At 41.8% G+C, this 25,241-nt stretch overlaps 1 protein-coding gene across 1 annotated transcript; it reads right to left on the bottom strand.

The window, feature by feature from the left end:
• Positions 1-1,703: 1,703 nt before the first annotated feature.
• Positions 1,704-24,779, bottom strand: ppp1r14bb (protein phosphatase 1, regulatory (inhibitor) subunit 14Bb). Its single transcript, XM_078275908.1, has 4 exons — positions 24,154-24,779; positions 3,850-3,933; positions 3,653-3,685; positions 1,704-3,529 (listed from the first exon to the last, which is right to left on the bottom strand). The coding sequence occupies exons 1-4, from the start codon at positions 24,352-24,354 to the stop codon at positions 3,461-3,463; spliced, it is 387 nt and encodes a 128-aa protein (XP_078132034.1). The 5' UTR covers positions 24,355-24,779; the 3' UTR covers positions 1,704-3,460.
• Positions 24,780-25,241: the final 462 nt, after the last annotated feature.

A 25,241-nucleotide genomic window follows, 5' to 3' on the forward strand; every position in this document is an offset into this window, starting at 1 on the left:
ACTGGTGTTAAGCATCTTTCTTACTTGGTCTTACATTAACCACCTTGAGATTAGAACAGAATATAATTCACAGACCCACCTTTGCTTCACACTCAGGTATGAATGCATACTGCATTCAACCACAAGATGGCCCCAAAGTGATACAGAATGTCTAGAGAGCAAATAATGGTGGAATTCATATAATTTGAACAATAGGCCTTCATCATGGCAGACATTTTGGCTTGTCAATGTAGGAAAACTACAGGTGGAACCAGTAACATTAATTAAGTCTGCATTCCATTTTCTCATATTGTGTATGCTGGTCACTGACTTACAGGGACACCTAATGTAACAAAGCCAATGTTAATGGTATTAATTACATCTGTGCCTGTCAAAATGTCTTCCATGAAAAAGGTTACAAGTGAATTAATCACACACTGATTATCAAATTTCATTAATGATGCTTTGTTGATCTCAATAGCTAATAAACCGTTGTATAATCAGCTATAAGGCTTATGCAGCAGATAACAGACAGACAATATATAAGACAGACAATATGTCCATTTTACATGTTTTTATTAAAGTTGCATAAAAGTGTAACAAAATTGGGCAAAAACAAGACCTGTTGTTGCTATTGCTACATTTGTTTGTTGGTTTGATCTAATCATTGTCCAAAAAACACCTCAATCTGCATGGTTTAGCTCTTGTATTTAGCATCATGATGATAATCAGTATATATATTTTTTTGCATTTTTTTTCCCCAAACAGTAAAAAAACAGACTTCTCAATAACAGTCTCAGAAGATATAATCCAAACCTGGATTTAGAAATGAAAATCCACTCAAATTCACCTTCTGATTGAGCTTGCCTGGTACAATCCAATGTCTACAAAAATGCAGACCGTGCTTGATTTGGAAACCCCACCAGGAAGGCAAAAGCAATCGCACCAAAGTGTATCTGATGGGATTTTTGTTTAACTACATGTTAATCCAAGGCCTGGCATCAAGAAGTGTCATGATCACAATAAAAACAGACCAGTATTCAAATGGAAAAATGTAAAGAACATTGTTTCATCTAAACAAAATCACTGTATAAAGGCCTACGTATTAAACACTCACTTCTAAAAAACAAAACAGAATCTCATTTTGTTTTTTCAAAACAAAAAATAGCGACAGAAGGTCCACATGCCGCAGTTCTGCTCAGTAACACACGTGTTTAGCAGTTTGGGTTACCTTTTTAAAAATTAATGTCTCCCGTTTTTTTGGTTTGTGTAACATAAATAATACCTAAGGCAACATCTGTTTTTTTTTTTTTAAAGGAAAGGAAAGTGAAGACAGGATAGAGGGAGGGTGGGTAAAAGATGGAAATGGGTGGGAGGAGAGAGGGGATGCCAGGGAGTAATAACATAACAGCAAGAGGGAAATGGGTCAGTGTGTGTATGAATGCACGTGTGTTGGCGCTGAGACAGACAGTGGAGGTCTGCTGTCACCGCAGGTGTTAGCAATTGGTCACAGGAATCACAGCAAATGCTATTGCTTCTCCAATTGGCCGATGGGCTTCCGTCTCTGATCTGATTGGCTCAGGATGAGAAACAGATGGCTTATTCTTAGAGATGATTGGCAGCTGCAGCGGAGAAACACACCTCGTGACCGCTATGGACCTGCTTCTCAGTCTCTCTCAGCATTTTGTGTGTACATCTGTGTAAGAGGCAGCTGTATTTGCTAATGTGTTACAGATTTTCTCCGCTACACGGGTGGCCTGTGTGTGTGTGTGTGTGTGTGTGTGTGTGTGTGTGTGTGTGTGTGTGTGTGAGAGAGAAAGACGAAAAGGAAGGGTGAATGCGTTTAGACAGCTTCAATGTAAAACAGTGGCCTCCATCCCTCCCATTCAGATGTCTCATCATTAGTGGGTCTACTGACAGGTAGAGGACAGTACAAAGTCCCAACATCAACATGAAGCTCCAAAGACATTTTCAGAGTTGCATGTTGCATGTGTGTGTGTGTGTGTGTGTGTGTGTGTGTGTGTGTGTGTGTGTGTGTGGGGGGGGGGTTGTATTGATGATACAAAAAAAAAAAGGCAGCTTTGTTCTGGGTCCCCCTGTCGGACTGTCAGTGTGTGTGACAAAATGCATCCAGAAAAACAAAACAGGAACCAGTCCTCTACTAAAAATCTAATTTGTCATACAGAACAGCAGAATATACAGGCCAGAAAATAACACTCCTATTATGAATGTTGCTGTACATTATGTAGCAACATGTAGCATTTAGCAACACACAGACGTACATATGTATGTGCAGGCTGGACAGCAGCGACTTCTAAAGAGCCTCTCTTACAACTGCACTACACATTTGAGGAAAGCAAAACTTTTTCACCCCCAAGAATTTGAACTCTATTCAAGCACACCCAACCTAAGAGCTACTTCTACACAAGCCTCAAAGGAAGATTTTAAGTCTAAAATTGGTTGGACAGTATGACCACCACAGCCAACCAGGGACTTTTTTTAAGGTTCAAGCACTATTTCCAGGGATCCAATTTCCCTCTTTGTTGGACTAAAGATATACCACACATATTCTTCGTGGTCAGAGGTTTAGATTTTCTTCCCAAAATGACAAAGTGGAGAAAGAAATGCACCACTGTAGCAAATGCCTCTGATTAAGGGGGGGTAATTATCTGAAAAGACTGTACAAACCCCCCCCCCAAAACCCCCCCCCAAAAAAAACAACAACAAAAAAACAAACAAACAAACAAGTTTAAACCCCTTACAAATAACAAGATAAGGAATCTTATTGGTAGAGACATAAGCAATGATTAGGCCCTGCTTCAAGCTGATTGGCTGTTTCCGCCTTCGTCGTTCTCCCTTCCACTCTTTTCTTTGCTGTTGCAGACTCTCTCTTGTTCCTCTTCCCACTCCCAGCCGCTCCACTCTCAGTAATTACGGGACTTGTCTCGTCTCTGCTCCTCTTCTCTCTTCCTCCTCAGACAGATGGAGGGTGGTATGAGGGAGGGTGGGAGGAAAAAAAAAAGAGCTGGATGAGGAAGAGTAAAGCCAAACAAAGGGTGAAGGAGGAGCAGGAGTGAGAAAGAGGCGGAAGGAGAGTGCCTGGATTAAGACCAACGATTCGCTCCTGGTTGTTTTCGCCTGCTTATCCTTACACGTTCTTTACTTTTTCTTCCTCGCTGATGGGTTTTAGTAAGGGAGTCCAACAAACAACAAGGGAAGGTCACAAAATAATGAAAATTAAAAGTGATTTATGGGGCTGGGTCCAAGCAAAGAAGATATTAAAAGAAAGGGGTTTAGAGCAGAGGGTGTAATGCAAAGACAGAACAAGGTTCAGTGAAAAAACCTCAATGAAAGAAAACTGACCTCAAAATAAAAAATAAGTTGGAAAGCACGTTAGGAAGACGAGAGGTGAGGGCTGAGTTGGAGGGGAGGGTGTGGGTGTGGAGGAGGAGGAGGAGGAGGAAGAAGAAGAGGGACGCCATCATTTCTTCTGAGGCGTGGAGAGCTTCTGCATCCCTCGGATCTTGTCAAGCAACTCTGAGATAAAGTCCTACGGGGAGACAGGAGGGACAAAACACATGACGGGGATTCAGAACCAAAAAAATCCACAGTTCATAGATGCGGGGGTAAAGTGTCAGGGGGTAGGAGGATGGAAGAGAGGGAGAAATCTTACCTCAGTAGGTTTAAAACAGTCAACCAGTAAGTCCTGTAAAACAAACAAGACAGTCTGAATATAAATCTTGGCTTTTGTGTGTGTCCGAATTGTATCCTTATTCCGTACGGTCGAAACGTTGCATTTATATTTAAATATGGGAGTTTAAAGCAGTGTTGCGGACATTACATTTTTTTCGTTTTAGAATTGTATCCTACCTTGACCCTGGCTCCCCGCTCAACGTCACTGGGCATATCCAGCAGCTCATCCACATCTATCTCAAGCTCTGGAATGGCCTCCTCCTAGAACCCGTGGAACAAGAGATGAGCACAGTTAGAGACCACCTACAAGTGTACACGGAAAGAAGTGTTCTCGGTTGGTTAGTCAACAGTAGGGATCGACCGATACTTGTTTTTCAAGGCCGATGCCAATTATTAGTAGTTAGTGAAACCGATAACCGATATTTGGAACCAATATGCATTTACAGTGAAAATGAAAAACGTGTAACATAATACCCAGTAAAAGATAGTCGAATAGTGTTGTGGGACATGAAGTCAGACTCAGTGGTGAGTGAAACCAAATCAGAGGGACAGATATATATATCTCTCTCTCTCTCTCTCTCTCTCTCTCTCATGGATAAAAATTGTCCTCGTCATTTCTATTCCTAGTCCCTGTGTTTATGTTATGTGGTTGTCTGCAAATAGTCCAGCGCTGGCATTTCTGTCTCTGTGTATGACGCTTTACAGTGACTGATGAATGGCCACTTCTGAACACTAGAGGGCGGTGTCCTTCCATTACCACACATGTTGTACATGACGAAGAAAAAAAGAGGAGAGACAAAGACATTCGAAAAATAGGCTGGTATTTTCAAATAATATTTTTTCAAGGGAGCAAAGAACAAAATGTCTATTTAAATGCAAAATGTATTTGCCCATGCACACAGTTTGTGAACATGCTTGTTCTGTCTAAAGAGCAAGCATTTAGTGTTTGCAATGCAAATCACAGCTTCACTTGACGGTTTAAAATCCTAATGGAAACAAAGTAGCGGGGAGGTAACAGTGTTTCAACAGGGGTGCTACACTGTACTGAAGTACACTAGGGCTGCAACTAACAATTATGATCATTATCAATTAATCTGCCGACCTCAATCTTGTCATTTTTACACTTTCTTTCTTCTTCTTTAACTTTTTGTACAAAAGGAGATATAACGTGATGCCTACGGTGTGATTTTGTTATCCTGGGACAGAACCAGGCCAGTTGTTTTCACTTATTTTCAGTCTTTATGCTAAGCTAAGCTAACCAACTGCTGGATGAGGCTTCATATTCAGCGTACAGATATCAGAGTGGCATCTATCTTCTCATCTAGTCTAACTCTTGGCAAGAAATCAAATAAGCGTATTTCCCAACATGTCAAACTATTGCTTAATAACTAGACTAAGTGCAATATTGAAAGCTTGCCTGTAAATGGCTGACTGGCATGCTGTTGTAAATCTCAAAAGGGTCCAATGTACTCCAATGAATCATCGTAGATGTTTAGAACTGCACAGAAAGTTAGAGAATAACTTCATCCATTCCCACCTAAACAGAAATAGCTGCAATTAATAAAAATGCACACTTTTCATTTCAGCAAAGCAACTACCGCCTGATACTGATGAGCTGACATGTAATATGAAGGGTAAGAGCAACCTTGCCACTAGCTCAGATATATTTGGCTTTTTAAATATGTAAAAGTGAATTAGCTGTAAGTTTGTCTTTGTCTCGTTCTTTCCCTTTCTCGCCACACCTTCTCCCTTAAGCCAATCAAGTCCTTTCTTTCTAATTAATCTGTCGCTCTATAAAAAGTGCTTTAATAAAGTGCTTTAATAGTCTCCCTCTCTTTCTCTGTTTCTCCATCTGTCTCATTCGAGCACACTAGCTCAGTGTGTGCGCTATCAAAGTGGTTCACCACTGGCAACAACAACACACACACACACACACACACACACACTCGTACTAAACACTCGTTTCCCCTTCTTTTGTAGCTCAATTGCTACCCTATATTCATGTCATTCGCTTGGAATCTCTCCCTCGCTCTCGTCCTCCCCCTCGGTTGGAGTTGCCCACACCAGCTGTCTCTGCACCTGCCCAACTGCCCCATACTCCATCACACACACACACACACACACACACACACACACACACGGCACATTTGTGTGTCACATTAACCGAATGGTACTTTTTTTTTCAAGTGACAAGGCTTCAACATCACACACACCTCACATACACATGGATTAAAGAATTATAAAATAAGCATTAATAAGTCTGAGCTAGATCAAGTGTGTGTGTGTGTGTGTGTGTGAGGATTTAATTCGGAGCAGGACAGCCTGTGTGTGTGAGATAGAGACTGGAGGTGACAGACAGACTTACTGTCAGCAGAGTAAAAAACACACGCACAGACAGCAAAAATACTGACACAAGTACACTATACACACACACACACACACACACACACACACGTACGTATTATAGAATTTCAAAATTAAAGCTTTGAAAGAGACACAAAGGTGCACACATGCTTAGACTGCAGACATACTGACGCTGTCTGTTAAAACACACACACACACACACACACACACACACACTCTACAGGCTGTGAAGTCTGACACAAAGACTGTTCTGCACAACATGTGGGCTCCATGTGCTGCTAATACATGATGCAGTAAAGAAAGCAAAGACAAAACGTGAGAAAGGCGAGAAGACAAAGGAAACATATTGAAACTCAATTCTTACTGTAATCTACAGTTTTAAATGCTTTCCTGCCAATTCATTTCTTACATTAACAGCATTTTATTTCTACTTTGGGTCTGCTTACAAGGTAAATGTAATGCACTAATTGCCGTTCCAGAAAAGCATAAGAGCTACACATTGGCTTCCATTTAATACAGCTTACTTGAAGATGATTTAAGAGACAGACTGTTCAATCTGCTGGGGGGGAGGGGGAGGGGGAGAGGGAGGAGGGGGACGCCAAGAGGAAGGAAGGTAAGAGGTTAAGGAGCATATCGAGAAGAGAAGAAGAGAAGAGGGAGCAGCTGAGTGGAGCAAAGCGAGAGGGAGTGAGGAGGGAGGGAGGGATGTTGAAAAAGGCCGGAAGAAAGGCTTCAGAGAAGAGACACAAAGAAAGCAGGGAATCACGAGGGAGGATTTCCAAAACAATCCTCCAGACTGACTTACTGAACTAGTCTAGAGTCTGGAGGGGATTTTACTGTTGGCTGCAGATGTGATCTGGACTAAAAGGTGCCTACAAGATATTGGCAAACACTGCAGGATTGTAAACAAAGCAGTGTGGATCTATTTAAAACCTGATGTACCCTGAACCAGGAACAGTTTCAGCAAATCCACAAAACATCAGCAGTTTGGATGTTTGACATTAAAGGAGTCACTGTGTAATTTATGATAAGACAAGATAAACTTTATTGATCCCACAGTGGGGGGAATACACAAGTCACAGCAACTCAAGAGTCTAAAAAAAGTAAAAGGAAAGAAGACTTTTATTTCCCATAGTTACTCTAGACTACTGAACAAAAGGCCAACAGTATTTTATAAGGCCTATGTAACAATTCCCACATATTAAGCACTTCACTCGTGGTTCTGTTTATGCTACATGTAATTAAAAACTCTGCCTTTGTCATTCTGGACCACCAGCATCATCTGAGAAACAAACTGCTACTACAAAATGGCATATTTCACTGTGGTCTTTAAATTTAATTACACTCTGCCCAACGAGCTTGCGAATATGATTCACACACCACCACAATGCAGCTGAGAGACAGGGAGAGAGCGATGTCCGTCTTACTGGAGGCTGCCTGCGGAACAGAGCAGAATGAGATGTGACAGTATGAGAGCGTATTTGTGTGCATGTGTAGGTCACATAGTACTATTATTCCTCATACTGTGTATAGCGGCTGCAGGCTTGGGCAGATCAGATGCCAGATTCAGCTCCCTCACAGGAGAAACATAAGACACACACACACACACACACACGTTAAAAGCGTCCAACACTGTGAATGTTTACGTGTGAGACAAACATAATGCAGTTACAGGCTACGCACGGAGAGAGATGAACTTTGCAGATAAATAAAGGGAGCGTAAAATCAGAGAAACAGCCACTAGACACCTGCAGATCGGACCATGTATGTTTAGGCACATACGTATAGACACATGGATAATGAAATGACAATACAGGTCCATATTCAGTGTAATAAGGTGGATATAAGCTAATGCCTTTTTGTGTAGGAAACTTTGTTTGTAAGTAGGTCACAGAGGCCACCTACAAGGATTACACAGAATTTCTTCCAGTGCTAACGCACTACATAGCTGATTCCTATGATAAACTGTGTTTGTGAGTGTACGAAAGAGGGCCAGAGAGAGAGGGAGATGTAAAAAAGTAATTAAAATGTACAGCATTACAGAGAGGTTCACCAAACGCTGGATGATGAGTGACAAATAGCCACTTTTGCTTTCCTACTGCCGCATTAACAAACAAGGATAACAAATAGTCAGACTTCAGGATGGCCAGTCGCCCGTTTTGCAATAAAAACAATGTTTTGGCCGGTAACAATGCAGGGACGAAGGGGGGGAGGAAGTTGGAGACAGAAGGAAGTGATGGCTGGAGCCGGCAGGATGGAGGATGAGGAAGGAGTAGGAAAAGTAGGCCGCGTGGCGTAAACAATGTCGCCACTCACTCCAATTTCCGTGTGTGTGCTTGTTTTGACTGAAAAAAAACACCCCTTTCTACGCCATTTGCTTCTTTTATGTTACTTGCTTGTTATTTATTTTTATTGAATAGTTGTAGAAAGAAATACAGATGCGGAAGGGGAGGTTGACAATTGGAACCATTTTTACACTGCTAAACTAACACTATGGGTCTCTCCTTTCCAATAATATATTGAATGTCTTACTGTATTGAGTTCAGTCCAAGCAGGACAGTGTGTTTTTGCTGAGTGTTTAAATGTGTTTGCATTGTAGAGTGGGTAAGTGAGTGCGTGTTGAAGTGTGCTGCTCCATTAAAACTATTACTCCATGCCGGTTGACTTGGCTCAGTGACACAGGTACAAAATATGTGTGAACGCTGACAATGACAAGTTACAGACACAGCCACTCTGCGGGGAATGTGAGGCATAGCTGTGATTGTTTGGCTCTTAAGTGTGTGTTTCGGTTCTCACGAGTTGAGAGAACCAAGTATCCACGCAACAATTTTACAGCTCCACATCCCTAACACCAGAGCAAGAAGGGTGCTAGTATCAATCTGTTTCAATTGGTTTGGATCAATCACTCAAGAGCTAAGAGTCTGAAACCAACGCATCTGCTTGGATTTTCTGCCTATTTGCACTCAAAAAGCATGTTGAAACATTTTTCATGGAGAAAACCGGATTGTCTTTGTCTAATGGTCCAAATCAAAAAGGCCTAAGCTGTAAATCATTCAGCGCTTTGTCAATACTTTAAAAGCTTGGTTGTGATTGTGAAAAAGGGTTATTGGTGCATCACGGACAGAGAGGTGTGCTAAAGGACGGACAAAGGCGAGGGAGGGAGAGAGAAACGAGGGAGAGAGAAGAGGCGAGCGCAGAGGTTGAAAAACAGAAGCATGGTTAAAGGCCAATGAAAACGCTCGGATGAGCTCGGATGAAAGAACCGAGAATTTGTATTAAATATTCTGACATCCAAGTAAAAAGAAGAAAGGAGATTCGAAACAAGCGTGGTCTTGTTTACCCCACGGAAAAGACAATTCCTGCATTGCTCAAGTTCAGGATAGTGGCGGCTTAAGGATGAAATATGCTTCTGCAAAGAATCATGCAAATATATTTGACTAATTATACAGAGACGGTTTTAAAAAGGCCACAAAGACTCGCAAGATGAGCCGATAAGCACACCTTTTGAATCCACACGTTGTATGCATGAGCAGGCCTGTTTCTTAAATAAACACTGATTGATTGGGCCAGAAATATTATGCAAGAAAACTAGAGTTGAGTCACACCGAACATGGCACTAAAACAGACAGTAAAGACAAAAGCAGTTTGTGATTTATTTTGTAATTGTTCAACTTACTTCCCAGTGCAAGATCATAAAAATGTATTAAGGAGTTAAAGTTATGCTGTCTTATAATGTGCAAATATCTGTGGATAATACCTGTGCATGGTAATGATGAACATGCCAATATGGAAACATCGTACTTGATAATATGACTTAGTGACCTATTTATATATGCTAGAGAAAAATAGTGGAAAAATACTGGGCTTGAACCCGCTTCCTGTCATGCTCTCCCCCTCTGTCTCTTTATCTTTATGTCTCCTTTGATGCCCTTCCTGTCTGCTTGGCATTACCCCTCTGTAATGTCCTATAAATCACTCTCAGTGTGTCTCTAACAGGGCAATTCACAGTGTGTAGGCCACTGTGCTGTGGGCACTTGTGAGCGAACGAGAGAGAGAATATAAGAGAGAGGGGTGTAGAGATTAGGGATGCATTGTGTCAGTCATCGGCTGCTGCTTTCCATCTTCTCTCTGTCTCCCTCTCCCTCACACGATTGCTTATCAGGAATCTGCAGCTCTTTCAATAACAGACATTTTTGGCTTCCCTCTCCAAACACTTATTTTCCTTCCTCCCAGAACCAGATTGGCTCACAAAATATGTGACCCCCCCCCCCCCCAGAACATGAGATTAAAAAGGTCTCCTTTTCATTCTTTTCTTATGCAATGAAGGGGTTAAAACACCAGAGCACCCAGCTACTTCCTGTCTGGGCACGATAGCGGGGGAGGGGAGGTAGAACTATCTGTGGGAAGTGGCTGGCTCAGTGTGTGTGTGTGTGTGTGTGTGTGTGTGTGTGTGTGTGTGAGTGAGAGAGAGAGAGAGAGTGTGAGATAGAGAGAGAATATTTGTGTATGTTTGTTTACAGAAATACTTTTAGGGCAGAGTTGACAGTTGAATGTGTCTGTGCACGCAATTAATATAAGTGGTGATTGGCTGCTGTAATGAATATGCACACACACACACACACACACGCGCGCACACACACACACACAACGATAAACCACAACAATCTATAATCAATACAATGCAATGTACTTAAACCAGTCAGGAGAGTGGATGTAACATTATGTGTGTGCGTGTGTGTGTGTGTTATTGTGCACCTTTTGTTCATGTGTGTGTGTGTAATCATAATCTCTATTGCACATCTAATCAGCTGAATGTGTTTCCTCCCAGGAAGAATATAATGTCCAGTTTTAATTATACGAAAAACAGTAGAACTGAACTAACTGCTTTACAGCCACGAAAGAGACTATTAAATATAACTTTTATTGGTCATATTTTCTGTCCCCTTTCACACACCTTGCAGTGAGTAAGGATTGTTTTTGTTCTATTAAAAACCCCTCCTAAAACAGCATGTACCCCCCATTGAGCACATCCTACCAGAGCCTCCATATGTTTAGACTCTGCAGCCCTGTCAGCCTTCCTGCTATCTCACTACTGATAAAACAGCTCTGTCATGTAAAGTAAAAGGAACCAGAGCCTCCAGAGTCTGGTGGTAGTGATGTGGGCTTGCCATTGTGCTTCAGAGTGTGTGTGTGTGTGTGTGTGTGTGTGTGTGTGTGTGTGTGTGTGTGTGTGTGTGTGTGTGTTGCTTCAGAGTACTTATTGCAGGAGAAAGCCAAACCAAACAGGCTCCAAGTACACAGAACGTATCTTCATATGATGCCAGGAAACATTCATCACTATAATTAGGAGGCAAGAACAGTAGTTTTGGCAGTTCTTACACTGTAATTAGGCAACAATAGCACACACACACACACACACACATATATATATATATATAGATATATATATATATATATATAGCATTAGTAGAGTCAAAAGACATATACCATAGAGTAAAGTGATATATTAGTAAAGAAGAGAGTGGCTAGCTAAATCTAAAGTTGCTAAAAGATATGGATTGGCCATGCATGCACCCAGAACGCGCACACATGCACACACATTGCTACAAATCTATTTGGAGAGTTAAAATATAGAGTGTCACCCAACCTTGACTCCCCCAAAAGCTGCCCAAAGTCATAACTGCTCGCAGTACGGTTGAATGATTCACACATCAGCTTGTTTGGCCTGACTGAACGGTTCAGTGGTTTCTGTGTGTCGACTGGACATGTCTGTGCTGCAGCTTCTCCGGGGAAAACAAGCCGGCTGGTCCCTCAGGGTCCCAACCAGCCTCGGGAAGACTTGTACTGGCAACCGCGCAGTGCCACCAGGGCTGAAGCTCTGCTGCCGTACCACGCTTACTAACTACTACATGAGGGCCACATGTTGTCACTGCTGCTGCTCAGTTTACACCCAACTATGAAGTCAAATTTAAAGCAAAAAGAATCACTGGAAGTGATGCATTTCACTTTTCCAGCCACAGCAAGAGGCACATTCAGCATTGATAAAAAGGTTAGGATAGGCTGAAATAGCTACCATAGCTGGTCAGGCAAAAAAAAAGGCATCATCTACATAAACTTTGTCAAAAGATACGATTCTGAGGAGCATATCATGAGTCAAGCCTTGTAACGGTGTAACATTAAAGCAAATTCATTGCATTTCTGTCAGTTAGGTAAAGGCAAATACAGTAAATATAACACAACAGCTTTGGCTGCTAACATTTAACATTTCAATTTCCATGCAGCTCTTCTATCATACAGCTTCTATCTGTACCTCTCTCTATCATACACAAACGGTGATCCCGGCAGCATCTCAAGTGCCCACTTTCACCCTTTCACATCCACTCTCCATCTCCTCTTGAGTCTGTCATTTCTGCAGCAGAAAACGGAGGACAGATCTGAGGAGGAGATCATGGTGCTCCGCAAATTCACACTGATATCGACGTGTGTGTGTGTGTGTGTGTGTGTGTGCGCCTGCGTGCACGCATCTTGGGAACATTAGAGAAAAAGTAGCCTGAGGTGCTCTAACAAATAGATTTTTCCTTTTTCTTCCATCAATTATTGAGCATGAGAGCAGACAAGTAAAAATAAAACAAACTCTGGAACAAAAACATACAGAAAAAGGGAGGAAGGACACACACACACACACACACACACACACACACACACACACACACACACACACACACACACACACCTCTATGAGCCAGAAAACAAGATTACGTGCAGATTAAATTAAGACTACAATACAAACAAGGATTAGACCAGATTATCATGATGTAACTCTTGGTGGGTACTACACACACAACCAAATGGCCCTACATTCATTTGTTGATTTTGCCGTGTCATTCATTGAATGATTTATTCCTTTATTCTGGCAGTTTGAGGCAGGAGTGAAGTTTGGCAATCCTACAAGGTTGTTCTAGCCTGACAAGCCAGACTGGATCTGGGAACTCACCATTGGCAGGGCTCAATCCGAGAGGCGGGATAAACGGTTGTCTTTCAAATCCCTTCTGCACGCAATAGGATAGCGCTAAAACCAACAAGAGCAACGATAGTTGATAGACTAAGCTTTTGCCGTATCCGGTCGGCAAAACTCCGAACACATCTTCCTTTTTTAAGAATGACTTCAGTGCTTAACTCCAAGTCTTCCAGAGTCGCGGCCAAAACCGATTCGAAAGACCGCTGTTAGCCAGCAGCAACAGCCATCTTCTTTGTTTTCAAGTAGCAGGGAACCGTCGCAACTCTGCCGTCCTTATGTTAAGCCCCGCCCACCTACTCTGTACACGATGTGATTGGCCTGACTAGAGTTTGGTTTTTCCAGCTCGCAAGCCAACGGAGAGTTGCTAGACTGATCCTGGCTGCAAATTACATTTGCTGCCACTAGGGTGCGTCTAGATTTCTAGGCTAAGGTTGTTCAGGTTCCATTGAAATATTTCTCCCCATTAATTTTCACACACTTTGCCACAGAAATGACCCGTTTATTTGTGTAGCCTTTTGATTCATTCTGCCATTACTGAGATGTAATCCCCACATATTTCAAAAGGGATTAGACTTTAATACAGATCAATCATCAACACAACCTCTGACTTCTCAAACACTGGCAACACATTGGGAAATATAATAAGCGGATGTTATGGTTCAATTCCATATTCCACATCTCTTCTTTTAGCAGCCTGGCAATTCATGTACTCTCCTCAGGTGTGTTCAGTACCAGGTTCAAATAATGTTGTTGGGTTTTATGGCAATTACAGAATCCAACTGTAATAGATTAAAGTGATAATCCACCCAATATCACATTTCAGATATCAGATGTTATAATATGGAAAAGAGGTGAATGACTGAACACTTGTTGATCATTATGTGTCACATATGTGTAAGAGAGAGAAAGAAAGAAAGAAAGAGAGAGAGTGACCCCCTTCCTGATGAATCAATAATTTGTAAGTCAGAGTCTTTGCCCAAATATGGTCAGTTTTTCCTTCCTGCTCAATGACCAAATGCACATTGAAGGAATAAACTCCAAAGAAGTAAATGCATTTATGATTCACTACTAAATTAGATGAACAATATGAAACTACATAATTAGACTTTCATATACTATCATAAATGACATTATTCCTCCACCTCAATCATCTTTTATCTCTACAGTATCTGCCTACCAGCCATCTGTCAACACATCCAGTTCTTCCCATAGCCATTTTAACAAGAATCCTGCCGCATGACTTCCACGTTGCGATACCGTGAAAGCTTACGTTCACACAGCGGTGGCATCATGGAGGACATATGAAGCCAACACGGCACCGGTGCTCTAACCTGGCAAACTCATGATCAGTGTCTGCTAACACAGTGCCACAGCTCTGAACACAGTCTGTTCCTGTAAACCCATCTGACCCTATCATTCATCAACTCCTCTGAATACACATTAGCAGGGAAGACACCGTGCACAGCTCCTGCACTGTCTGTTATTGGCGTACAAGAAATATAATCAACACATTATACAAACACAATCAGATATATACTGAAATATGCTGCAACAACAGCTCAACTGGCGTCTGCTCTAATGCACCTCCTGGGACTACAATACACTCCTGAGTGGATCTGTGTTACCTCACTCAACCTACAGGCAGTTGGCTTCACTTCACGATGACGACTCCGTACCAAAGACGTATGTATGCCAGGCAGCTGCTGCCAACTCTAGTCGCAACTATTCAATATTGGGACAATGGCTTTGTCGGTTTTAATTTAGTTTCAGCATGCAGGCCAATAAAAACACGCATCACCAAAACCTCATATTCATCTCTCATTTAAAAGCACTATTACAGCAGCCAACACCCTGGAGTCACATATGGTAATAACACTGGCCTGTGCTCCAAACTACATCACTATTACACCCATGCTCTCTTTAAAAAGCCTCCTCAGGGGTGTTAGAGCTTTCACATAACAGCTACCAAAAGCATATGTAGTCTTAAAATGATAAAAGAAATTACAGTGAATAGACTTTGGTTTGGACCAGGAAGAGTTTTTGTCTGAAACTACCTTGTAGCTCATTCACAATAATGAGCAGAGAGGCACAGGGGTGCTTTAATACATCAGTCATTATATTTATGGAAGCAAAAATCAACTGTTCCTTAGGACGATGTGAATTAACAACCGGCTTTCAAGTCTGTAAACTGTCTCATGACATTTAAACAAGTTACCACCCGCTATTAGACTTGCTGCAAGCAGCCGCGTTTTGTAATCATACTCCAAATTTGCCCCGCTTGACTTGTGATCATTGAAAGGTGAAATGGCTTTGTTTAAACCTTTTACACCTGGCTGACAGTCCAACCTGTGTGACAAGAGGATGGAATGATAAGTTCATCAGGCTTAGCTAGTGCTGAAACATAATACTTAAGGGTTTTACACGGTGCAGAGGTGTTGGGCAATCAGTACTGTACATGCAGCTTACGCTGGCGAACACATGACAGAGCATGTGCCAAGGATCGTGACAAACAAAAAAGTAAATCAGACAATCAAAAAAATATAGAAGAATAATGTATGCAATACATGCACACACACACACACACACACACTATTTATTATGCTTGTATTATTATTTATATGTTATTAGTAGAGCTGTAACAATTCCAAATTTAGTTTTTCAGTCCAATTTAAAACTATCTATTCATGTTATTTATTTTTCAGACATATTAAACTTTTGAATGAATCCCGGATAGATCTTTTGGTTATATCACTGTTATGTGACCCAGATAATGTCATAACACAAGTAAACCATGCCTCTTTATTATCAGTAAACATTGTATTTTCTTTCTTAAATGAACATAAAGCTGATAATTACCATCAACAGTAGGGCTGAACGATTTTTGAAAAGAATCTAATTGCGATTTTTTTCAAAAATATTGCGATTGCGATTTAATATGCAATTCTTTTTTAAGCTCTTTGTCTTCTGTATTATACAACAAAGACATTGTATAGTACGAACAACACAAGATTAGATCGATTAAACAAACTTTCCTTTCCTTTCCTGGAGGCCAGGCCTGTATGTGATGATGAAATTAGGTGATGCATGAATTTATATGTGACATCTTTACCGCAGGGAGGGGTAACAACCAGACTCTGATAAATGACGTTCGGGGAGGTTTCACAGCAGCGTGGCTGGCTAACTGTACTAATAAAACCGTTGAAACAACGCAGCCACGCTGCTGTGAAAGCTCCCCGAACGTCATTTATCAGAGTCTGGTTGTTACCCCTCCCCGCGGCAGTCTCCTCCACTCCATATCTTTATAACGGAGCTAGCTAACTGGAGCTAATCGCTAATCAGAGCTAATCGTTGCTAACCGAGCCTTCAGTTCTGCGTGCCTGTATCCATTAACTGCATGTATGGACTCAAGCCCGAATAAAACCCTTCATTTTATTAAAATGGCTGTAAAAGTTTTAAACTACAATTCAGAGGTGTTTGAATGACAGAAATCTGCTCAAGGTACGGCATAGCATTAGCGTGCTAAGTTGATGCTTTCTCTGCGGAGTGCAGACTGATTTGCTCTTGCGAGTCACATGACCAAATCGCAGCCTTTGCGATTAGGAAATCACGTTTTAACATATCCCGATATTATTGCAAATGAAATTAATCGTTCTTTTACTGTTTCTCTCACAATACTGGAAGGGAGTTTTTATTATTCTCACATGTTGAAAGTAAGAGCCACAAAGTCTGGGAACGTAATGTGTACGCTGAACAGATAGAGGCTACAAGGTCACCCTAAACTATCTGTTATTTCTCCCTGGATAGTTGAGACTTCTCACATAGTTGAGATAAACGAGATGTCTAAACCTCGGGGTAGAAAGTGCTACAGAGGGGAAGAAGTGAAGTGGTTCCTGAATGTCTGACTATGTTTGATTGTAAGAAATGTTAAGTCATGTTTAGAAAGGGGGCATGTCTTTCTATCTCACTGGAGATGCATATATACTGTGTGCTTTTTGTTATTCGTTGAACAGACCTTTCACACCAGCGCTGCGTGCCTTTTGTGAACCGTGTGCTTCCTTGTAAACTTGCAAGTTTATAATAAAATACAAAAACCTAACTTGGTTTAGTCTTCGACTGTCCTTATTTCGTTTCACCTTCCTATTTTAAAACATCTACACCTGCTGCATCAAAAACTTCCACCACATCGTTCAGCCCTAATCAACAGTCATACCCCTTACCTAATGTTGGCAATTAATTGCGGTTAAACAAAGAAACAGCGATAATTAAAAAATATTGCGGTTAAAACATTATGCAATAATTATTACAGGCCTAGTTATTAGGGTTAAAGTTTTTGAAACTTACCTCTAAAAAAGGTACCCTGTGGAGATTTCTTGTAAACAAAGTTATATTTATTGCATCTTTGAGCCCTAACAAACATGGTGAATGCATTTCTGTGCTCATAAAACACCGCCGGAATCGTTTACATCTACATTTGCTATCTATCTTCATGCCTTTTGCTGGCAACTTTCAATCAGTGGAATACGGTGAACCGTCTCCAGGAATGTAAATCATATCGCCAATATACTTGTGCACATGAATGCGTGTCCTCGTGCATGTGCACAAGATACAAACAAAACAGGGAGCCGCTCTACAAAACATTGCTCCATAGCAATACTAGTGATCAAAAAACTCAAAAAAAAGGTATCTTTAAGTAATTTACACCCAAACATTTTCACAATACGTACCAGGCTGCAAGTCTATTGTTTCCAGCAATGCATGCTTACATATTAGAATTAATTAGTGTTGAGTATTCAAATCACAACTTAAAACACATCTGTTTAGATTAGCATACCAGACATAACTTCCACCATATCCACCTTGATTTTATTGACTGAAATGTTTTAACTAGTCACCTTGATTTTGCTTACTACTTGATTTTACTATTGATACATTTGTTGTGCTTTTATTATCGTTTATAATAATGTTGTGTAAGGTGTCCTTGGGTGTCTTAAAAGGCGCAAACAAATAAAATGTATTATTACATTATTAATATTATGAGTGATAAGTGACTAGCATGATCTGATGCACTCTTGAAATGTAAGCAAACAGATTTGGCAAAAGGAGGATGCAATGTGACAAATAAGTCACAAGGGAGGATTTCTTGTCAGCTAAAATGATAAATTGGCCAACAGAACTGACCCCCACACATGTGTTGCATTACATTCCTTTATCTCTTATCTTAACATTAGGCAAAGCTTCACCTCAAACCTGACTCACATGTTTAAGACAGCCCCTTAAAAAGTGATTGACAGCTAAAAAAGAAACCCTAAACTGCACATAACGCAACTGCAAATGTACTTAACCAAGACCGACATGTGAGTGTGTTTGTGTGAATCAACAGGTGTGTATTGATTGTGGGGGGAGTGGTGTGTTAATATTCTCCATTTTCCTATGTACTCTATGTGTTTGTCTCTCGCACACATTTCCTGTGACAACATACATAAACATTCCCCTGGATGACTCACATCCCTCATTTTCTCTCTCTCTACATCCCTCTCTTTCTTCAGCCATGCCTTCTCTCGCTTGGCGTTCTTTACTTCCTTCCGATCTTAGTCACACACAAACCAAAACACACGCTTGGTCTCCCTCACTCACAACGTTCTCGGCAGCCTCCCTCCTCTCTTGCCGGATGGATTTATTCGCTCTGTGTCTTAAAACTGCTCACATGGTCAGTCAGTGGGTCAGGCTACAGTACATGCTGACTCACCCCTAATCAAACAGGAAAAGAACTGTTCAACATGTAGGACCACATGTAAGCTATTAACACAGTGTGTGCATGCCCGTGTGTGTGTGTGTGTGTGTGTGTGTGTGTGTGTGTGTGTGTGTGCGTGCTGGTGTGGGGGGTGTTTACAAAGACACACTGGAGTCTTTCACTCCCGCTGTGTAACAACCACTCTTTGTAGTCACCCTCTTACACACACTGAGCGAAACAGGGTAATACTGATTGGTATTCAGACCTTTAAGTGTAAAGGTTTAAGCAAATGTTGCACACTGTTTGTGTGTGTGTGTGTGTGTGTGTGTGTGTGTGTGTGTGTGTGTGTGTGTGTGTCGGCTGAAATGGCTTACTTGCACAGACACACAACACTTGGATGCATGTTGTGTTTTTATTGACCTGGCTGTAGCCAGCCGTTGTTTGAGACCATGATAGATAATCAATTTACAAACTTCCTTTAGGGACTGTTCCTTATTTATTTAAGGGGCCACTGGAGGAGTTTTGGGACCTTTAGGCTAAAAAGACTTGTCCTGAGACCATTCAGCAAAGGACACTGGGAAATAACAATTCAACATTGGTTGCTTTGGACTCGTCACTAGGCTTCCTCAGTCGTATATCTAGCACATAGGTAAAGCTGCCGAAGCTGAACATTATATTCCAAAACATATACGTTTATTTTTAAAGCAGATTTTAAGCCCCAACACTTAAATTCAACTAAAATGTAACAGTGAACAATCAGTGTTGGACCTACAGTCTGTTGAGATGCCTCTCCAAACTCACCATAAAACGTTAAGACACGTTGAGAAAAAAGATCCGTATTTTGTAATCCACAGCGATCAGTAGATCCACAAACAGAGTCACGGTGTATCCAGCAAGGCCTATACGGGCGTCACATTCACCAGCCAGCTCCAAACAGGTGAACGAGGCCTCTCCACTTCGCCGTGCAACAGTAACTTTCGTTTTTTTTGCGTCCTGCTGCTCCAATCGTCAGCCAGGTAATATTTTTTTCCGTAAAGCAGTATATGAAATCTGATGTATTACCTACCACCATTTAGTTGTTTTGTGTTATTTAAGATATTTATAAAATATCTGGTCATGCCAGATAGAATTAATTATTATTAATTATTCCATATACCATTATTCCAATTATTAAACAATGCAATTACCCGTTTCAGCCACCAGGGGGGCAGTGCTCCTCCTGCCCCCCAGCAAACTCATAGGTCAGACCCATCTGGTAGCGAAGGAGGGCAGAGACTAAAGGCCCTGACACACCAACCAGACGGGCCGACCGTCGGCAGAAAAGGCAGTCGGACTGATCAGTCGGGTGCCCGAGTTCCAAAAAATGTCTCAGAACACACTGTGGCGACGCCGACTTGAGCGTACGCTCTGCGCGTGCGCGAAACGTAATACGTCTTCATAGCAGCAGGCGGCGCTTCTCTGTATTATTTCCCAGAAAATGAAGAAAAAGCTCGGAAATGACGGAACATCTCCCCGGACCTACTTACTTCACAGAGCATGCTGTTGTCATTCATTGTTTTCATCAGAGAGTGTTGAAAACTGAAAACCGGCAGCTGATAGGACGAAAGTGTCACGTGGGGGTTTTTTTCTCCGGAAATTCACAGCCAGACTGTCATGGCGGCTTGTTCAGAATACGATCTCATATTGTAGTAAAATAGTTCACCGAATTTTAAGCGAGGCCATGCAGTTGCTGAATCTGTCTTCATTTCAGATTGACAAAGGTCCGTTTTAAAAGATTTTCGTCAGATCCGCTCGCCATTTCCGGGCGAGTCCCGACTGCCCTGTCTCCCGACTGAACATGTCAGGTCGGCCCAAATGAAGGCCGACGGCTCCTCGGACGAACGACGGCACGGAACACACCGAACAGACTTGAGTCACCGACCTCGCCAGACGGTCCGACGGCCGATTACCGGCTTGGTGTGTCTCCTCTATAAGAGCTACATGAAAAAATATGCACCAAACAAGCCACTTTGAAATGTTGCTTTTGTCATGAATACAAAAGTTGGGTGACCCCCCCCTCCTAGACTAAAAAATGTTGGGTGACCCTCCCCTCAAGAAAGAATAAAAAGACATGACCCTCCCCTATTTTCCTCTGGTGGTCCATTCCATAAATACTGAACGGTCCCTTACTGCACTGTTAACAGAGGTTTGAGTGAGAAAAAGTAGTTTTGTTCATTTATTCAGCTGTCAGAAATCACTGGATTGTTTTCAGTGCCTGATCGATTGAGTGCTGCCTCAGTAAAGAAAAGCGGACTTTAGACACTACTACTATATATTAAAGCAACAGCAGAGGACACATGTTACAAAACACTTTCTCCCTATGTGCCAGCCCCGCCTCCTCCAACTGATTTTTCCTTCTCTTCTTGCCATCCCCTCTAGTTTTTTTTCCTTCTCTTCCCCCGTTTATTGCATTCCTGCTCTCCTTTTCTGCCTCTGTTCTCTCATGTCCCCATATGTGTGTGTGTGTGTGTGTGTGTGTGGCCACGTAGGGCCCTGTAGTTTGGAGATTGGACCGCCCACTCGCCCAACTGTTAACTATGTAGCTTCTGGTCAGCCCCAGTGTATTATAAGCAGAAAACACAGCGGACTGAGAGAGAATAAGTCTTTACTAATAGAGTGTAGGCTCAATAAACGACACAGAAAATGTACACAGTTTAAAAAGGCATATATCCTTAAAAAACACTCCCTGATTTTGTTATGTGCCCAATAACACTTTTAAATCCTAACACTTCAGTTCAGTGTTTATGTTTTCAACCTAACACAGTTTACAGTTGGGTTTAATAGAATATAAAGTGTGAGATGGGCTGGAGCTGGATTTTGAGCCTCTATTTTAGTCTTATATGAATTCAAGTAACCCCTTTACTAACAATGGGAATTACTGCTCTATTGGGCACTATATCCAAACCAGTGTTTTTTTAACAAAGCAAATGCCACATTAACATCAACTGCAGGAATATAATACGTAACTGAATGGAACTAGTTATAATATTGCATCGAAAGAAAATAATAAAAAACAGGTGCTTTTTGGAAATTATGATTTTACTGAGCTTTCTTTTACTAAATGGACCTTTTTTTTCCACTGCATGGTTAACCAACACAAACATTTATCCCCGCCTTGTTGCCATGGAAGGCTCAGCTCTTTACTATTACCCATAGCAACTCTGACTGATTTACTATTACCCATAGCAACTCTGACTGATAGACTGACTAAGTGGCTGGATGAATATCTGACAAGCCAGGCTGGCAGAAAAGACTGGCTGACTGCTTGTAGCATGTTTAAAGGGATTATATGAATGGGGAAAATAGCTCATTATGAATCCCCTGTTGAACAAACCCCATGTCGTCTTATTAATAGCAGAAATATGTGTCCAAGACAGGAGAGCAATAAAGTGAGACAGGAAATAATGAAGGGTGAAAATGTGGATTATGGCATGACAAAAAGACAGACACAGCGAGAAAAATTAGTGAAAGATGAAGCGATGGAGGGATATAGGGAGGTGAAAGAAAAGGAGTAAATTCCCAGGCCACATGCTCCAGATCTTTTGTCAGTGAACAGGGTTCTCCCACTCTGCTCCCTGACCGGCTAAAGCTGCCTCTCCAGTTACACTGTTGAGTAGCACGTGCTCCACATTTCCCCATCTAAATGAGCCCAATGTGTCTCTATCAGTGACTGTAAATTAATCTCTTTGTTGTCTAAAAGCCTAGCCAGACAGAATCAGAACAATGAAAAGCAAAAAAAAATAGGCATCAATATTTGAGATGAATGAGAGATGTGTGTCCAAAAATGTGAAATAAATCAATATCCTATTTTTTATTTAGAATAATCTCATAAGCCCATAACCTCACTGTCACTGTGACACCTATTCATAAGGCTTTTATGGACTTTTTGTGACCCTATTTGCTAAAAAAAAAAAAGCAGACTAAGCAACAAAGCATCAGTGCATTAAAAACATGCCTGACTGGAAGACTGGGTGGATTAGTGAATGTGAGGGATGGATGGATGGATGGATGGATGGATGGGTGAATTAATGAACAAACACTGACAAAAGAGAAATATTCATCCTTGAAAATCCTTGTGCACTGTCTGCTATCACTCACCACTTTGATTGTCTTCTGGTGAATTATAAAAAGGTCATACTAGAACACAGTACTGCATAGTACATACATAGCAGACAATCACAGCACATTGATTTTAAAATCCTCTCTAGGCCTTTTAAATCGCCTCTGCTGGCATGCAGGGCTCTGTGGTATCCATACTACTTTATTATTATTCATATGTCACAGGATATCACTGTACCTGCCGTTAAAACCTCATTGACAGTTGGATACAATCTGGTTTTCACACCAGATGATAAGAGAGGTGTTGTGTCTGTTGTTAATGTCCAGCCTGTCTGCAACAAGACAACTCCACTATTATAGCAACAGCCAGGCCATCCCTTTGTGTGTCTATGTGCGGCAGGGGAGGCTGAAGAAATAAGTAGAATGTTTTGAGAGTTGTTGAAAGTTTTGCTCCGAAACAGCAAAAACTTTTTATCCTCTATAGGCCAGCCTAACTTAGTGTAAGTATGAGTGGATTTTCTTCCAGCCTCTTGCATTCCTTGCCTTTTTGTCTCCATTAACCTACTAGGAATTCTCCAAACCTGTTAAGTCGTTGTGTATTCCTCACACTAGGAATAGAATGTGGGTCAATGCCAGCTCAGCAAAGACCACATGAGCTTAGCAACTACTGACTGCATCACAGCTGCCGCCAGGTTACATTAGAACTGCATGGCTCTCCAAGTAGGGTTTGATGTGCGATAGTGCAGAGTGACTCTAAAGTTGGCTTCCACTGATGGTTATACTCTAACCATTATTACAGCCAGGGGTCATTATATAATCACAGGTGTGCTTTAAAACGACTTCAGCCAATCAGAACAGAGAGCAGAGGCTGTCCATTTTATGGTAAGGCTATAAAGCTGCATTTAGCCTACCTGTGGGTGTGGGGCTGAAGTTAAACCACAAGGTCTTTATTTGACTGTTAATGTCTGACATGAAATCTTTATTTCCTGTCATGTTCACACTCTTTCATAATGTTCCGTCTTCACTAACTCATCTACTTGCATATGGCCCAGATCCTATAGGCTATAGAAGAAGCGAGGCTAGGCCAAAATCAGCGACAAATGGCCTTTTAATGTTTCTTTATCAACAGTTTGCTTTAGGACTAGACAGACAAGCCCTAGAGCTGATAAACTGATTTATTAGGCGATACAGTAGAGCCCTATTACTTAGAAGGGCCGCCTGATCGATACGTCCGATCGGTTTCGAGGCCGGTTATTGTTAGGGTCTTTACCTCACAGTCGTAGAGGTCCGTTAGCTGGTCGATAATCCATTCCTCCAGGTTCAGTCTCTTCCTCAGCTCCTTACGGTCGTATTTGACGGTTACGCGTCCCTGCTTGCGAACGGGTGTCTCCGGTTCCTCCGTGGTGCCGGCCGGAGTCTGGAAATATACCCGGGGTTGAGGGCTCGTCTCCGGGCTTGTAACAGCAGCCATGGTCGCTCGGTTTGGGAGAAAAGAATCTCCCCTGGAGGTGTGGAAGTGTGAAAGCGGCGACGGAGCGATCTGTGGACGTGCTGCTGCTTGATTTTCCGCACTGAAAAAAACCCGACTGATAAGCGTGAGACTTGGAATCCCCGAAGAAACAGCGTTAGACCTGATGCTTTTGTTGTCCAAAATCGTTCAAAGGGACATTGGCAGTAGCTGGCCGCTTCTACAAAACAAAACGGGCCGACAGTTACGGCTAAACGAACAGTGTAACCGGCTTATTGGGCTATTTACAGCATGCAAACTCTGCTTATATAAAAAAAAAAGAGAGGTGAGCAGTAGCAGAGCCGGCCTCAACTCTTCATTCAGTAGTACAAAGAGAAATCACACGTCTCTCTCTCTCTCTCTTCCTCTCTGTCCCCACGAGAGGTGCGTGCGCGCTCTCTGACTCGAGCGCATCCGACGTAGCGCGACTGAAAAAAAAAAAAAAAGAGCAAATGATGACCCCCCCCCCCCCCCAACTTTGAAAACCAGTTAACTCCCCCTTTCTCTAGTTTCATTCTCATATACACCCCCTCTATCCCTTAAATTTAACATGTGACCCCCTGGAGCCCATCTGTTCTCATGTTAACACTTTAACACACTTGGCAAGAGAAGAATATGCTCTACTGCTTTTCAAATTCCTGTGTTATTCCTATATGGTCTACAGTCCAAACATGGACGACTCTCTCCCAACTCCAAAAACTAAAGTGCTAAAACTCAAATTTGTGAGCAAGTATAAAGTGACTGCTCTAATGAAGTCGGAAAGATGTTATAGATGACACTGAGAGCGCCAAGGGAAATGTTCTGACTATATGGGAACATTTTCTGGTTGAGAAATGAGAACACTATAATAG

The sequence above is a fragment of the Sander vitreus genome, chromosome 19, assembly GCF_031162955.1.
Source record: "Sander vitreus isolate 19-12246 chromosome 19, sanVit1, whole genome shotgun sequence".
NCBI lineage: Eukaryota > Metazoa > Chordata > Actinopteri > Perciformes > Percidae > Sander > Sander vitreus.